This window comes from Phasianus colchicus, chromosome 10, assembly GCF_987193195.1.
Source record: "Phasianus colchicus chromosome 10, bPhaCol1.hap1.1, whole genome shotgun sequence".
In the NCBI taxonomy this organism is placed as follows: domain Eukaryota; kingdom Metazoa; phylum Chordata; class Aves; order Galliformes; family Phasianidae; genus Phasianus; species Phasianus colchicus.
The window spans coordinates 5,015,001-5,029,696 of record NC_143445.1 but is presented as its reverse complement, the minus strand read 5'-3'; the positions used below and the strand labels follow the sequence as shown (position 1 = coordinate 5,029,696).

Sequence of the window (14,696 nt, the reverse complement as noted above, 5' to 3'; positions counted from 1 at the left end):
GGAAGCGATGGTTGAATGGATGGGGGGGTTTGGGTGCTGCGGGAGTGGGAGAAGGAGGTGTAGGGAGGGCATGGGGAGAGCACTGAGCACCCCAAGCTCTGGTGATGGCATTGGGCCTAAAAAGAGGACTTGCAGATGAGGAGTTCAGCGTGGGAGGGAGGAAGGAGAGGAAATGAGGAAAAGTTCTTTTTTTTTGGGGGGGGGAGGGGAATTAGGGAAAAAAAAAAGAAAAAAAGAGGGAGGAAAATAAACAAAAATGCGGGGGGAAAGAAAAGAAAAGAGAGGGTTGGAAGAGTGAATGCTCATCCGCGGGGAGGAGCCGGAAAATAAAAAAATAAATGAAAATGCGAGTAGATGGAGGCTGCAGTGAGGAGCGCTGGGCTGCTGCGCCAGTGCCCTCTCCTGGGCAGAGGGAGCCGAGCAGAGCCGGGCTGGGTGACAAGCATGAAGCCCCTACACTGATCCGGTACAAGGAGAGAGAGGGAACGGGGGCTTACGGCGAAGAATAAGAAGCTAAAAGGAGACTCAGGCAGGAGCGGAGGGAGGGGGGAGAAAGTCTTAGGGAGATGAAAGAAGGTCGGCGTTAGAGGGAAATAAATAAGAAGATAAAATAAAACACGAACAATACAAAGTATTAAAGAGTCTCTAAAAAGGACGAGGAAAACAGGCTGAAGTGCAGCAGGAGATCAGCCGTGTCACCCAGATGGAAATAAATAAGAAGAGGACTCGAGACACGGAGTCAGATGGATTTTAATGTGAGGGACGTCTTCCTTCTGCCATGGTCTGAGCAGATGGAGTGGGAAAGGAGCAGCCCTGAGAATGCTCTGGGGCTGAACACCCTCAGAGAAGGGACCAGAGGTGTCCCAGCACATGGAGCATCCTTGCTTCACACTCTTGTCACGGCAACATGCTCACATTTTATCTATGTATGGGAACTGTTGAGTCCAGGCCTGACCCACTGATTGAGCACCTGGGGAAAGGAGCCAGTCAGCCCTGGGAGCACAGGTGAAGGCAATTTAACTGTGTGACTGGAAGGGGTGGAGCCTGGCTGCACCCATCTTAGACCTCATTTAAGGGCTGACTGCCACTGGGGAAGGATCTCTGGTTGGAGATCCCTCCCTTGTGGAGTTTCTATTGCAAGCCTAGATCTTCAGAGACAGGTGAGCAGTTTTCTTTGTAACACTTTTCCATTGTGCTGGTCACTTTGTCATTGCACCTCTTGTGTCACTGTTCCATCACGTTGATCTTTCTGGTCGTTGCAATCTGTTATTAACTCTTTCCTGTGTCTCCCTTATGTCCTCCCTGGGGACCCTATAGCTGCACGCTCTTAATGGCAGGAGGTAATGTGGGTCTACTGGGCACAATAAGAGCCAGGCTGAGTCTCCTTGGTGAGCAGGGAAAAAGCAGGAAAGCAGTTCCCACCTCACTTGTCCCCACTATGCATTAAGCTTTAAAATGGATTTTTAAGGCTTCTGTGCAGATACAAGCAGGAAACATGCTGTCCCTCATCCCATGGGATATGGAATGTCCCAGCCCCAAGGCAGCTCTGCACCCACCACACAGCAACCAGTTTAACAGCAGGAAAGCCACAGCTTGTTAGCTTTTCCTGCTGTGGTGGAAAATCCATGAAAAACTCAGGTGTTACTGCATCTGCTCCCACAGCCAAAGAAAAGGCCTGATTCCTGTGCCCCTCACGAGCATCTTGCTTCATTCTGCTTGTGCCCATTAGAAATGGTCACCTTCTCCTGGTGACTATTGCATGGCACTGCTGGAGGTGTGATGCCCATGGTCCTGGATCCAGTTTGGTTTGGCATCCTTATCCACAGCACTGAAACAATGTTCCTTATGGTTCAGAGATCCCATCCTGGCTAATGCAGACTAGGTTACCTGCACCTTTTTCTTGGATACCAGGTTGGGTATTAGGGAGAAATTCTTCTCTGAAAGAATATGGAGGCATTGGCACAGGCAATTCAGAGAAGTGGTGGAGCCTCTGTCCCTGGAAGTGTTCAAGAAAAGGATAGCTGTCACATTGAGTGATGTAGTTTAATGGACATGGTGGGGATGGGTTGATAGTTGGAGTTGTTGACCTTAGCAGCATTTCCAACCTTAATGATCCTATGATTCTTCTAGGGCCACTTCTGGTCATACAGAAATAAGGAGGTCAGATAGACCTTTTGGATCAAGGGAGTGGTTGCTTTGTTTCCAGTTGGATTCAGCTACGCTTGAGCACAAAGATCAAATCTGAAGGCAGCCAGGCTGGATTAGCCACTTTTGGATGGGGGTCAGAGAGGGGAGAGCTTTTAACAGTGATTTGCACTCTTCTAATGAAAGCTTTAGGATTCCTCTCTACTTCCTCAACCTGCCATCCAATGGCTGCATTCCCAGGCAGAGCACCCCAACCTCTCTCCCTCCATAGGGTTTCCCTGCTGGCTGCCCTTCCCCTGGTGCTGATCAGTGAGGCAGGCTGCGATCTGGTCCTCTCACTCCAATGGCACAGAGCTATTTCAGAGCAGCCAGGACCTGCCCATGCTGCACCCTGTGGGAGTGAGGGTGTTTTATAAAGGTATTCTATGCCATTCCTCTTTTCCTTTCCCCCCCCCTTTTTCCTCAGGCACGGCTCCAGATCTATTTCAGGTTCCAAAAGGTGGAATATTGCTCGTGCTTTGGTTGTTGTTGTTATTTTTTTTTTTAATGGAAAATTTCCACAGGAGAAATATTCCTGTTTTGCAAGGGAAACAGAAAATGAATTTGCATCCTTGAAATTTGCTGCATTAGAATAAGAAGTCCTTCCAAGGGAATAGGGCTTGAAATACAAGTGTTGTGTGACAGCAACGGGGGGGGGGGGGGAAGGAAGGGGCAGCATCTTTGTAAACCCTTGCCTTAGAAATTAGGCAAGTTCTCAAGGGGGAAAAAAAAAAGGAAGAAAACAAAACAGGATGCCATTATAGTATCAATCTAGGGCTATATAAATTAACCCCAAATTTTGGAGGAAGGACGAATATATGAAAAGCCACTCTGACTGGAAGCATCATAAGCCTTCATGCTGGAGCCACCAGGTTGACTTGGCTGGAGGAACTCAACCAGGAGTTCTTTCATTTCAAACTGGCTCTGCTCATCCTCTCCAGTTAGTGCAGGGGGATCAGCTCCCAGGAGCAAAATAATGGGGTCAAGGTGCTGAATTCCCTGGAATTCTGTCCTCCCTGTGCTCTTGGCTGTTCCCATCCTACTTTGGTTCTGATCCTGAGGTCCTGCCTGGGAGGAGTGAATGCATGTGACCCAGACAGCCCAATGCAGGCCTGGCAGGCATTGCATGAATCAGAGGGAAGGGCTTTGGGCTGAGGTTCCTGTCAGTAAGTGATCAAATGCTCAACCAGGACTGACTAAATGGAAAAGAATCCTGAGCTGTAAACTGGTGAAAATACTCTGCTCACACACGTGTTGGGGCAGTGCGGGGATTGGCTTGGCACAGCCAGGCTGCCTTCCCCCAGGGTTCATCAGCACCTTCAGCCCTGTGGGAGCCATGTGTTGGGATGCTTCCAACATCAGGAGCTGGTGAGAAGAACCCACACAAGAAGGAAGATTTCCTTCTTTTTTTTTTTTTTTTTTTTTTTTTTTCCCCTCTTAATATTTGGAGTCTGTTTTGGGAACCCAACTCTGAAAAGCAACGTATGTGCAGAAATGAAACTGAGCTCTGCTTTATCTTAATAGGGAGACTCCTCACTTTGGGGCCCCAACCTCATGCACTGTGGATGTCCTCCATACTGAGAGGCTTGAGGAGCCCTTTCTGATGGCACTCAGCTGTTACCTGGGGACTCCAAAGGATGGAAAAATGAGTGATGCTAGTAGATAGAGAGCAGGATGAGCTTCAGACTGAGGATGTGATGTGTCCTTACATTCTTGCTTGTACCATGGCAGCCTGAAGGGAGGCACTGAGCTCATGTGGCACAAAGCTACCTTTATTCTGGTAAAACTGTGCAACAGCAGCTGCTTTGGTCTTAAAACCTGACGTTTTGAGTTTGGAGCAGGTGACCTCCACAGGTTCCTTCCAACCTAAACCATTCTCTGGTTCTGTGATCTACCAGTGCAGGAAGCCACGTGAAAACCAACACCAAGCAGGGCTGCCATGGAAGAGGAGCAAGCAGGTTGGTAAAACAGCAGAGTGGCCTCTCTGACCCACATTTGGTAGGGCTGGGAGATGGTTTGATATCCAGAAGCCATCGGATCACAACAGAATCAGTGCATCAGAGGGAAACTGAGATGTTTTTCTTGGATAAAGGCCCTGGGCTGGGTTTAAATGCATGGGGCAGCCTGATTTCAGTCCTTCCTGGGGGAGGTGATGGCTGGGGGGTTATCAGCATGCCCTGTGTTGGAGGAAGTGTGAAAAGTCAGTGCTGTGCACAATGCACTCATTCTCTCTCCTCACCCTGCAAATTTGTCGCTGTTGATTAAATCCCTTTTCAGAGCAGAGTGTTACAAGGCTCCTACACGCTTTCCCAGGCGAAGACCTCTCTGCTCCTTCTGCATTTTCATTCTCGTGTTGGCCTCTGCCCACTGAATAACAACAGTAATTGGATGTGTTTGAATAGTGCTGCTCATTGTTTGGCTGGTAATCAAACAAGTCTCCCATCCCCTGCAACCTGACCGTGGTGGAGGAAGTCCAGACACAGCACCTCCTTCTCCTCCTCTCTTCCCACCCACGTCCCCTTAACTCTCCATTTGTATACAGTGCAAATTGTGTTCTAACAGTAACAAGTTTCCTCTCCCTCTGTGACCACTGGGATCCTGGATGTCCACTGGGACAAGCATGAGATGCTTATTTGTTAGGGCAGACTTGCAGGGGCTCAGATAGAACAATGAGGCTGGTCCTCTGTGCTGCATAGCTTCTTGGTGACCAGGCATGAAGCTGCTGGTGTATGGAGATATATGGATATATGGATTATATTTATATATATATAATATAATCTGTATATCCATATATTATATCCATATATCTACCCAGGAACAGAATGTATTGCTTTGGTGTGATGGTTCATGGAGATGCAGGAGGACCTCTATCCCAACTCTTTGCTCATATGTACGTTGGCACAGCTGCATGTGGAGGTGGGGAATCACCATTTCTGGAGGTATTCAGAGCCATGGAGATGTGGCATTGAGGGATGTGGTCAGTGGGTATGGTGGGGTGGGTTGGGGTTGAACTTGGGGATGTGAAGGGCCTTTTCCAATATTAAGGATTCCATGTTTGTGAGAGGTGTGAGGGATTCCTGCCTGGCAGAGTGTGCTTGTGCTGGGCATCTCCATGGTCCTCCCTCTTCACTCCCATCCCTCACTAAAAAGGATTTAAAAACAAAAAATCACCAAGTAGGGCTTGGAAGCAGTAGCAAACACCCTGAATCACCAGTCAGGTGGAGGTACCAGATCTGTAACAACTACTTGCTGACAGCCCATTGGCCACATGTGTTCACATGAACTGTGCCACGTCTCTTTATTATGACTAATAGACACTCTTGCAGAAATCAGAATCTATTTCCAAGTGATTCATGAGAGTGTAGGAAAAGGAAGGAGGGGTGAACAACAGACTGAATGCACCTGGTAATTTATTTGCTATGAATAATTTGAGCAGCCCCGAGTGACGGAGATATCTCAGTTATTTATCCTGGGGGTGAAATTTGCAGGTGCTGCAGACTGGGTGTGCTCCAAAGCAAGCCCTCTCTTAAGCGTTTGCCTTCCCCCACCCCTGTATAAACCTCTGTGACTGAATCTGGAACAAGATATAAGGCATGTTTCATCCAAGTCTTTTGTTAATTGCAGTTTCTGGAATCTCCTGCTGGCGAAATTATTCCCCACAAAATCCCTATCTGGAGGGTTAGGAAAGGGTTAGCAACATGCCTTCCCATTTGGGGTAAGTGGCTGAAAATAAAGCTTGCTTTCATCTCCCAACCTTGTTAAGAGCCAGTAGCTGCTGGAGAGATGGGCTCCATGCAAGTCAAGCGGGGAGCATTGCTCTGGTGTGGATGTGCCAAGTCCTGCCCTATAGGATGGACCCTGGAGGAGAACCTTTGGCTGCTCCTCTTGCCTGGGCAAGGGTGGTTGCCTTCAGGGGTGGTGAGAGAACAATATCTGGGCCCTGGTATGACTGCATCAGTTGCTACAAGGGCTCCTACAAAACTGATGCTTCCTATTTTATCATGTTGGCTCACAGCATCATAGGCAGGTGTTGGCAGTATGGCGGTAGGGGTTGCACCTTTCCACCCATATGTTAATCACTAGTGAAAATGCAGACCTAACGGTGGTGACTATGTGGAAAAACAGTGTTTTGCAGCTGAGAACTTGCTCTTTCAAATAGTGTTCTCTGTGGCTGTTGTCTTTTGCATGGAAATAAATAGGAGGCATTACTTGTGGAGCAAGCTACATAAATGCGGGCGATGACTCCTCCATATCTCACATTCTGTGTCACCATATTGTAACTGTAGGATTTTTGTCTGCTGGCACCACAGGATTCTGATGCATTTCATTATTTCTAGCGTTAAAATTCAGAGAGACTTTTCCATCAAATATCTGTGCATTTGTTTCCAGAAACAAATGATTAGCATTAGTATTCATTAGTATTCGTGTTAACAATTGATAAAGGACCCACTACTGTAGTATCTGAGCATAACACACAAAATTCAATTAAAAATATAATAATTTCCTCCAGCCATGATCATAGAATCTGTACCATCCCCCCCAAACTACTTCTTAAAACTTCCCCAAAGTTGGGTTTTTTTTTTTGCATGGGGATGTGTTTGCCAAGGAGGCTGAGGCTGGAGTCAGGATGCCACAGCATAATGAGTAGGGCTGGGCAGGGTGGGAGAGGGCACACAGAAAACAAGCCAGCACCACTTTTTGCAACACCAGATCCTGTTTCTAGTTGTTGTATCTATCTTGCAGCAGTTTTTCTGTCCAAATAAGGCTATGTCCTCCATCTAGGCTGGATCCCCAAGGCATTGGGGATCTTCTCTACTCAAGCACTTTGCTGATCTGCTTGATGTGTTTTGGAGTCCAGCAGTGATTTTTTTCTTTCTTTCCCCTCTCTGCTGGCTCTGTACATCAGTTTCACATCCTGACTGGGCAGGAGGTTTGTATGATGCCCAGGTAGGATGCTCATGGCATGGCTGAGGGCCACAGCCCTGCTGCTCCAAAGGAGGAACAACTTCTGCAGCCCAAGAGTGAATGCTGGAGACCTCCCTTGTCACTGATGGGGACCCATCATCAGTGTCCCCACCAGAGTGTGGCAGCTGAGGCAACTGTCCTGTGTGAGCTGTGGGCATCGTTCTGACTGTTTTTGTTTCACCATTTCAGTCCAAAGCTGTGTTTGACAGATGGTATCTGCAGCCAGTGGTCTACTGAGGGTCTTGGATTTGAGGTGGATGAGCATCTACTGATCAGCTCTTATTGCCATGGAGCATCTCTGACTACTGTGGTCATCTCCAGCAATTTGGGATCTCAACAACACGTAAAACCTCCCTGACTGATCTGGGGGCTACCCAGGTTATTTTGGATCACACAGTGGATGATTTCTTCAGGGCTCTGATAGACAATGCTTGGCTATCAGTGTTCTTAGAGCCCAATCTTTGTACTGGGAGTGTGTCAACAAATGGCCTTTGGTGCTTACAGTATCCTAACCCACACCTGTAGCTTCACCTGGAGATGCTGAGAGCAGTTGTGTGAGTGGGGAAAAGAAATATGGAGTCTCTGTAACAAGAGAAATTTTTTGCTGTTTGGATCTTTGACAGGTCTTAAGTGCTATCTGCTCACAGCTTTGTGTTTGGATGAATATGTCCAACTGAAGTGCCCCATCAGTGCGTGTGGGAAGAACCTGGTTCTTGTTTGATGCCTTGAAAAGGATAGATGTGACACTTGGAAATGTGGTTTAGTGGGCATGGTGGTGATGGGCTGATGGTTGGGCTATGTGATCTTAGTGGTCTTTTCTAACATGAGTGACTCTGAGCTGGTGGGGAAGCAGCCCGTGGGAGGGACTGGAACTGGGTGGGCTGTAAGATTCCTTCCAACCCCAAATCATTCTGTGATTCTATGATGACTTAACTGCTTGAGAATAATAATGGGAAAACAACACTTCTGAGCATTTGTTTGCAGAACACAGCAGCTGGATGTGACAGAGCATCTTTAGACTGATGTCAGTAACCCAGAAGTTCTACTGCTCAGCTCATCTCACAAGCTGAACCCTGGTGGTCAGTTCCCCCCCCACCTCAAGCCCTCATCCAGCCCCCTGGGTTTCTCCATGCCTAGAATGTCACTAAGGACAATCCTGCTTCCTGCAGCAGGGAGGAGGGCTGTGTTACCACCAATGGGGTGTCAGACTCCCAGCAAGGACTCAAGGTAAACAGTTCAGCTTTGGTGCTTTCCTTGAAAGTTGCTGCTTGTGTTCCAGAGCTCGTGTGCCTGAGAGAGAGATTGTCTGTGATTTTATGTATCTTTCCTGGCTGTATCAGTTGCTCCAATAAAAGATACCCCTTTCTTTACCAGCCTGCTCTGCACTTTTGAGCTCAGATTGTCAGCAGCACAGAGTAAGGGATGAACAAGGACTGAGGCTTTCCAGCCACGGAATATCTGGGATGTCAGCTCTGTGCTGAGCACTGGGTTTACATGAGAGGCCACAGTGAATGTCCTTTCTATTTCAGAGAGGATCTCAACTCTCCCACCTGTTGTCTTTGATGCAGAGGAAGCACATGAAGACCCCCCCCATTCCCTTCAGCAGGGACTGTGATTGAGGACTTTTGGAGCTTATCCCAGGCAGCTTTGGTGCTCTCTGCCCCTGTGGTGCTACACACTGCACTGGTAACCCAAGTGGTGCCCACTGGCTGTGGCTCAGAGCATTGGGGCCATACTAGTCCTTGCAGCCTGCTGTAATTCAGTTTAAAGTCATGTTGTAAGGCAGCCCTGTTGGGATATTCCCCCTCTCAGGGGCTGTCAGGAGACAGCAAGCTGCATTGGACTCATTCATGTGTCACCTTGTTCTGGTACAGCAATAGAGGTTCTCTGGGGTGATATCCTCTGGTCTGAAAACGTGAATTGTTCTCCTTATTATGTTTAAAAAAAAAAAAAAAAAAAGAGGGCTGCAGAAGAAATAGAATCATCACCAAGTTTGGAAAATAATGAGCATATCACCTGTGGGAGAAGTGTTTGCTAAAAACACCCAGCACTGTAATAAGGGACAGGGTGCTCGCTGCCAATTGTGCAGCATCACAGCCGGGTGGAAAGAGCAGAATGAAAATGAAGTTTGGATGGGGCTGCAAACTCTTCAGCTTCAGAGTGTAAAGCTGATGCTCATTATTGGAGCTGAGAGGAATCTGTATTTTTTTGTAGTGATTATCCTCCTGGAGAATGTGGTTTCTTCCCACCTCCTGTTGGCTGGTGTGAGGATGAAGATTGGGGCTGATGAGGTCTGACACATCCATCCCCCTGCCTAAAGCATGAGGTGGTGACCTGCTCCCTTACACCTGCCTATAGATAGGGCTGCACCCATGTAACTCTGTGTGCCCCCTTTTTTATGAGTGTTGTTCCTCAAGGCTGGGAGGTGCTGAGCAAGAGTGAATGCATGTGCAAATATTTTACACACGAATATGAAGAAGTGTGTATATATTATGTGATGGCTTGTGAGGAAATGGATCTGTTTCAATATGTGGCACGTGCGTGAAGAAACTTGCTTATGCATTTGCATGTAAAGAAAAAATAATCAAATAGGGATGAAAACTGCCTCGATATTCAGCCTGGGCACCGAGCTCGTTCCATACATAGGCACTGAGTGCTGCTGCCAGAGGGAATGGCAGCGGGGCTGTGACACGGGCAGCACCCGCTCTGAAAGGCTCTCCAAAATGCGCTCCTTTCGGTTTCAGATCCCCTCCTTTTGCCCAATGCCCGAAGCACAGACAGGAAGAAAAACATTCTTTCGTGATCCATTATCCTCCAGCAATTAAATTTTAGGTCTGGGCACTTTCAAGTTGGAACTGCTGTGCCACTTCGGGCCATTTCAGCAGTGCCCAACCGGGATTGCTGCGAGGAGGAGGAGGATGAGGATGAAGGCAGAAGCACCGCTCTGTTTGTGCCGCTGTCACATTTCAGGCTCCGCGATCCCCTCGAATTTAAAGTTACTCCGAATGAACTCCCACCGAGAATACAATTGTAACGTTTCCATATCAGCATCTTCTTATCTTTCTGCGTTACGATGATGTCATTCGTAATTGCGCTTTTCGTTTTGATGTTTAAACAATGTGGCATCGCCCTGGAAATCGCTGCTGCTTGCTGCGAAGTTCCCCAAAAGCCCCGAATCTCCTTGGGGGATGCAACAGGCGCTCTGCTGCCAGGAGAGGCGGGTTGTTACCAATGGGAGTGTTTAAGGATTGGGGCATCAGCACCTCGCAGGAAATCTTGCTTTTCCTCTCTCTCTTTCTCTCTTTTAACTTCTATAGGATGGTGATGAACACCACCCAACCCGAAACGCCCCGAGCTCCCGATCGGAGCGATGCATCGCGGCGAAGGTAGCAGCCAATGGAAGCTGATCTGCCTGTTTTTTATCGTTAATATTGCGAAGCTCGGGAAGACTTTTTGGGAGCGGGCAGAGCCATCGCTCCCCTCCGAACGAGCCGGATTTTGGCAAACAGCGCCAGGTTTCCCTGGTTCAATTTGCACATGGGATGACAAATGATGTATATATTCCGCTTCCCCCCCCCCCCTCCCCCCCCCTTGCCCCCATTCCTCGAAGTATCCGAGAATAAGCAATGAAAACAAAGGTAGTTTTGTATTTTAAACGGAGGAGGGGAAAACACGATACACGAGGGCTGCTCCCACGGGTGGGTGGGGGGGCGGGGGGGGGGAAAGCAGTTCCCATTCGCGTCGCCCTCACATACCATCCCTGATCCCTCCCCGTCGGGGCCACGTGTGGCACGGAGCTGCCCGAAGGGGTAACGTTGTGGGCACTCCTAAGGGGGGAAATCCGGGGGGAAGGGGCCTCTGCAACCCCCTTTTTTTGTCGCGGGTCCTCGAGAGTGTCTGCTGGGATGCTGGGGGAGAAGCTTGTGGGACTTCACCTTGAGAAGGGGTTGGAGGGGTTTCCCCGTGGGTTTCCCCCGTACCGGGGGTTAAGAAAGGGGGGAGCCCGAACCGCAGCCCCTGCTTTATAGGAATGGGGCTGAGAAATTTCCAGTGCATTTCTAAACGCAACGAAAAAAGCCGCTGGAACTATGCGGGTGGTGGCAACCACAAAGTCTCCCGTCCCGCCGGCCTCGTCCAGGTGAACGGTCTCTAAACCGTGTCCCCATCTTCTTCCTCCTCCTTCTCTTCCTCCTCCTCTTCCTCTTCCTCCTCCTCCCCGGCCCCGCACGCACACGGGGAAATGAAAGTCATTTATTGAGAGCGGGAAGGAGGGAAAAAAAAAAAAAAGAAAAAAAAAGAAAAAGCAGGAAATAACCGAGGGTGGTTGATGATATTGTTATCATTATCGTTGTTGTTATTCTTATTACTACTCCGGGGTAGCGAACAACCGCTAATGGCAGAGCGGGGGCCGCTCCGGCGGGAGCCGAAGTTGCCTCCGGGGGTCGGCGGGGGGAGCGCGGAGGTTGAGGGCTGCGGATCCCACCGCCGGCCCCGTCCGAGCCCCCCGCCCGGCCCGCATCTCGTTTCTTCCCCCGTTAGCCGTAGAGCGGCCGGAAAGCTCCGCACCGGGGCAAGGGGCGACCCGACGGGGACAGTTCGGAGCAGGTTTGTTAACCGAGCAGGTGCTCAAAACCAATAAGCCACGAACAAACGCGGCCCCCGTCGGGATTCGGAACAATTGTTTCCATTTAATAAATATTTTCCCTACGGGCGTTTAGAGGAAGGCAGGCAATTATTCAAAGCGAGCCGGGACGCGGGCCGGCTCCCGAGGTTAAGCGGGGCTGCGGAGCGGGGGAATTGGCAGCGGGGAACGGACTCGGCCCTGCGGAGCGCGGTGCTCTCAGCCCCGACGGCGTCGGAGGGTCTCGGGACCCCGGCACCCTCGGTCCCCGCATCCCGGGGGTCCCGGTGCCTTCCCCCCACCCCGCTCCGCTCGCTGTTAGCGCGGCAACTCACAAAGCCTTCCCTTTAATCTGCGCGCTGGTGGAAGGGCGCGGGGAGGGGGGGTCCTCCTTTCCCCTCCTTTCTTCCTCCTCCTCCGCCCTCCCCTGTCCCCTCCCCTCCTCTTCCTCTCGCCCTTCCTCTCTCCCTCTCTTTTTAAGCTGGTCCCCCTCCGCGCTGATTGGGCGCCCAGCCGCGCTGTGAACGCCCTGCCACTATGTCAGCCCGCTCGCCGCAGCCCCTCGCCTTTGAACTGCCCCGCGCCGCTCCGCGTCCCCACCGCCGGCCCGCAGCTGTGCCCGGCGGCTCGCCGCCCGCCTAGCCGCCCGCCGGGCCCCGCGGGCCGCCCCGCGTTTCCCCGCGGGCCGCTCCGCTCCGCACCGCTCCGCGCCTCCCCGCGCCCCGCCCCGGCGCGGCTCCCGGCGGGGACGGCGTCGGCGGAGGACTGTGATGATCAGCTGAGCCCGCGCCTGGAGCTCCTCCGGCTGCCCCGGCCGCCTCTTCTTCCTCCTCCTCCTCCTCTTCCTCCTCGCGGTGCCCGCAGAGCGCCCCGCACCGCCGCGTCCCGCCGCCCGCCCGTCCGCCCGCAGCATGTCCAAACCCAGCGATCACATCAAGCGCCCCATGAACGCCTTCATGGTTTGGTCCCGCGGCCAGCGGCGCAAGATGGCCCAGGAGAACCCCAAAATGCACAACTCGGAAATCAGCAAGCGGCTGGGAGCGGAGTGGAAGCTGCTCTCCGAAGCGGAGAAGCGGCCCTACATCGACGAGGCCAAGCGGCTGCGGGCGCAGCACATGAAGGAACACCCCGACTACAAGTACCGGCCCCGGCGCAAGCCCAAGAACCTGCTCAAAAAGGACAGGTATGTCTTCCCTTTGCCTTACCTGGGGGAAACCGATCCCTTAAAGGCCGCCGGGCTTCCCGTGGGGGCCACTGACTCGCTGCTGAGCTCCCCGGAGAAGGCCAGGGCTTTCCTGCCCCCCACCTCAGCACCTTACTCCTTACTTGACCCCAGCCAATTCAGCTCCAGCGCCATTCAGAAGATGACCGAGGTTCCTCACACCTTGGCCACCGGCACCCTGCCCTACGCCTCCACCTTGGGATACCAGAACGGGGCGTTCGGCAGCCTGAGCTGCCCCAGCCAACACACCCACACCCACCCCTCGCCGACCAACCCGGGCTACGTGGTGCCGTGTAACTGTACCGCTTGGTCGGCCTCCAGTTTGCAGCCTCCGGTTGCCTACATATTATTCCCGGGCATGACCAAGACTGGCATAGACCCCTATTCTTCAGCACACGCGACTGCTATGTAACACCCGCCCACAACCCTACGGGCGGCCCCCACCTCGGGGAGCCGGCCGGACCGGGATTCCTCCGTGTGCATGTATATAAAACCCCGCCGGAGCCTCCCGAAGCCAGGACTCTGCAGCCCGGACAGCCGCGGATGCGCCCGGGGGGGGGGGAAGCGGAGATGCTGGGAGTTGCCCCAGGGCCCCGGGGTGGGGGTGGGAGGGGTGTAGAACCTGCAACAGCGGGAACGGATAGGATCCAGGCATCGAGTTGTAAATGTGTTTTAAAACGAAACAGGAAAAAAAAAAAAACAAAAACAGATAAAAAAAAAAAAAGAAAACAACAAACAAACAACTCAGAAAATACGAAAAAAAAAAAGAAAGAAAAAAAAAAAAAGGAAAAAAAAAAGAAGCGCGAACCTCGAACTGCCCCTCTGGGACAAAGAGGGGGGAAAAAAATAAGAGAGAGGCGGTGATTTTTATTTATTCCCTGAACGTCTCTGAGTTCTCCATGGTCTCACGGCACTTGGATGTGACTTTGGGATGTCCCGGTCCTGCTCTGATGATTTTTTTTTTTTGGGGGGGGGTGTTGTTTTCCTTTTGCACATTGAAAGACGAGAGCGGCTGTGTTATATATATAAATCTCTATATATTTTGCCACCACGCACTACTCGGGAAAATAAGAAATTGCTTTTCGTGTCGGGAAAAGGCTCTTCAAAGTTAAAAAAGAAAAAAAAAGAAAAAAAAAGCAAAACAGAGGGAGAGAAGCATTTATATTTAAAACATATGATAGTGTTTGCTTAATTTAAAACAGATAGTCCTTAAATTTGTGTGATCCAGTGAGATTAGATCTAAGTTTACTTTAGGCAGAGCGTCAGGTATGAAGTCAGGCGGTAGAATTGTACAAAACAAATGAACGATGCTGATACTAATACTACTAATAACGGAAAAGCGAATAATAATAATAAAAATGATGGTCATTTAAATACGTTTTCGCGATGTCTTGGGAAGGAAAAACAAAAGCTTGTGTATCCGGTAGGGTTTTACCTCGTCGAACCTTTTCGTTGGTTGAACAAAGCCGTTCGGAATGAAGGCAATCCGGCGTTGTTCGCTTCTCGGTGTGAACGCGGTGCCCGTCCCGCAACTCCGAACCCCGACGGTGCGCACCGGGTGGCTCCGCACCGCCCCGCACCGCGTCCCGCACCGCTGCGGGCTCCGCTCGGAACCCCTTGGGGAAAGCCGGCGGCTGCGGGAGGAGGATACGTGCAAACAACGAGGGGGGTCGGGGGGGGGGGTCGGAGGGGGTGCATCCCCTC

The 14,696-nt window shown here is 51.0% G+C and overlaps 1 protein-coding gene and 1 long non-coding RNA gene across 12 annotated transcripts; both read left to right on the top strand.

Moving 5' to 3' along the window:
• Positions 1 to 1,104: 1,104 nt before the first annotated feature.
• LOC116230841 (uncharacterized) lies at positions 1,105 to 9,597 on the top strand. 11 transcript variants are annotated; one of them, XR_016469423.1, is made up of 8 exons: positions 1,113 to 1,160; positions 2,417 to 2,563; positions 4,083 to 4,142; positions 4,462 to 4,606; positions 5,000 to 5,074; positions 5,809 to 5,899; positions 8,134 to 8,376; positions 8,679 to 9,597. It is a non-coding gene; the product is annotated as an uncharacterized LOC116230841 (long non-coding RNA). The 11 variants fall into 11 exon arrangements; XR_016469426.1 differs by lacking the exon at positions 2,417 to 2,563 and having other exon boundaries at positions 1,110 to 1,160; XR_016469424.1 differs by lacking the exon at positions 4,462 to 4,606.
• Positions 9,598 to 12,466: 2,869 nt separating this feature from the next.
• SOX14 (SRY-box transcription factor 14) lies at positions 12,467 to 13,682 on the top strand. The gene is made up of 2 exons (XM_090146920.1): positions 12,467 to 12,953; positions 13,107 to 13,682. Exons 1-2 carry the CDS (start codon positions 12,682 to 12,684, stop codon positions 13,402 to 13,404), a joined length of 570 nt encoding a protein of 189 aa, XP_090003046.1. The 5' UTR covers positions 12,467 to 12,681; the 3' UTR covers positions 13,405 to 13,682.
• The last annotated feature ends 1,014 nt before the right edge of the window (positions 13,683 to 14,696 follow it).

Bases quoted from the DNA above. Each gene is read 5' to 3' on its own strand.
- SOX14 (XM_090146920.1), top strand. From the start codon at position 12,682: ATGTCCAAACCCAGCGATCACATCAAGCGCCCCATGAACGCCTTCATG. The intron at 12,954-13,106 runs GTATGTCTTCCC...ACTTGACCCCAG, and splicing joins AACCTGCTCAAAAAGGACAG to CCAATTCAGCTCCAGCGCCA.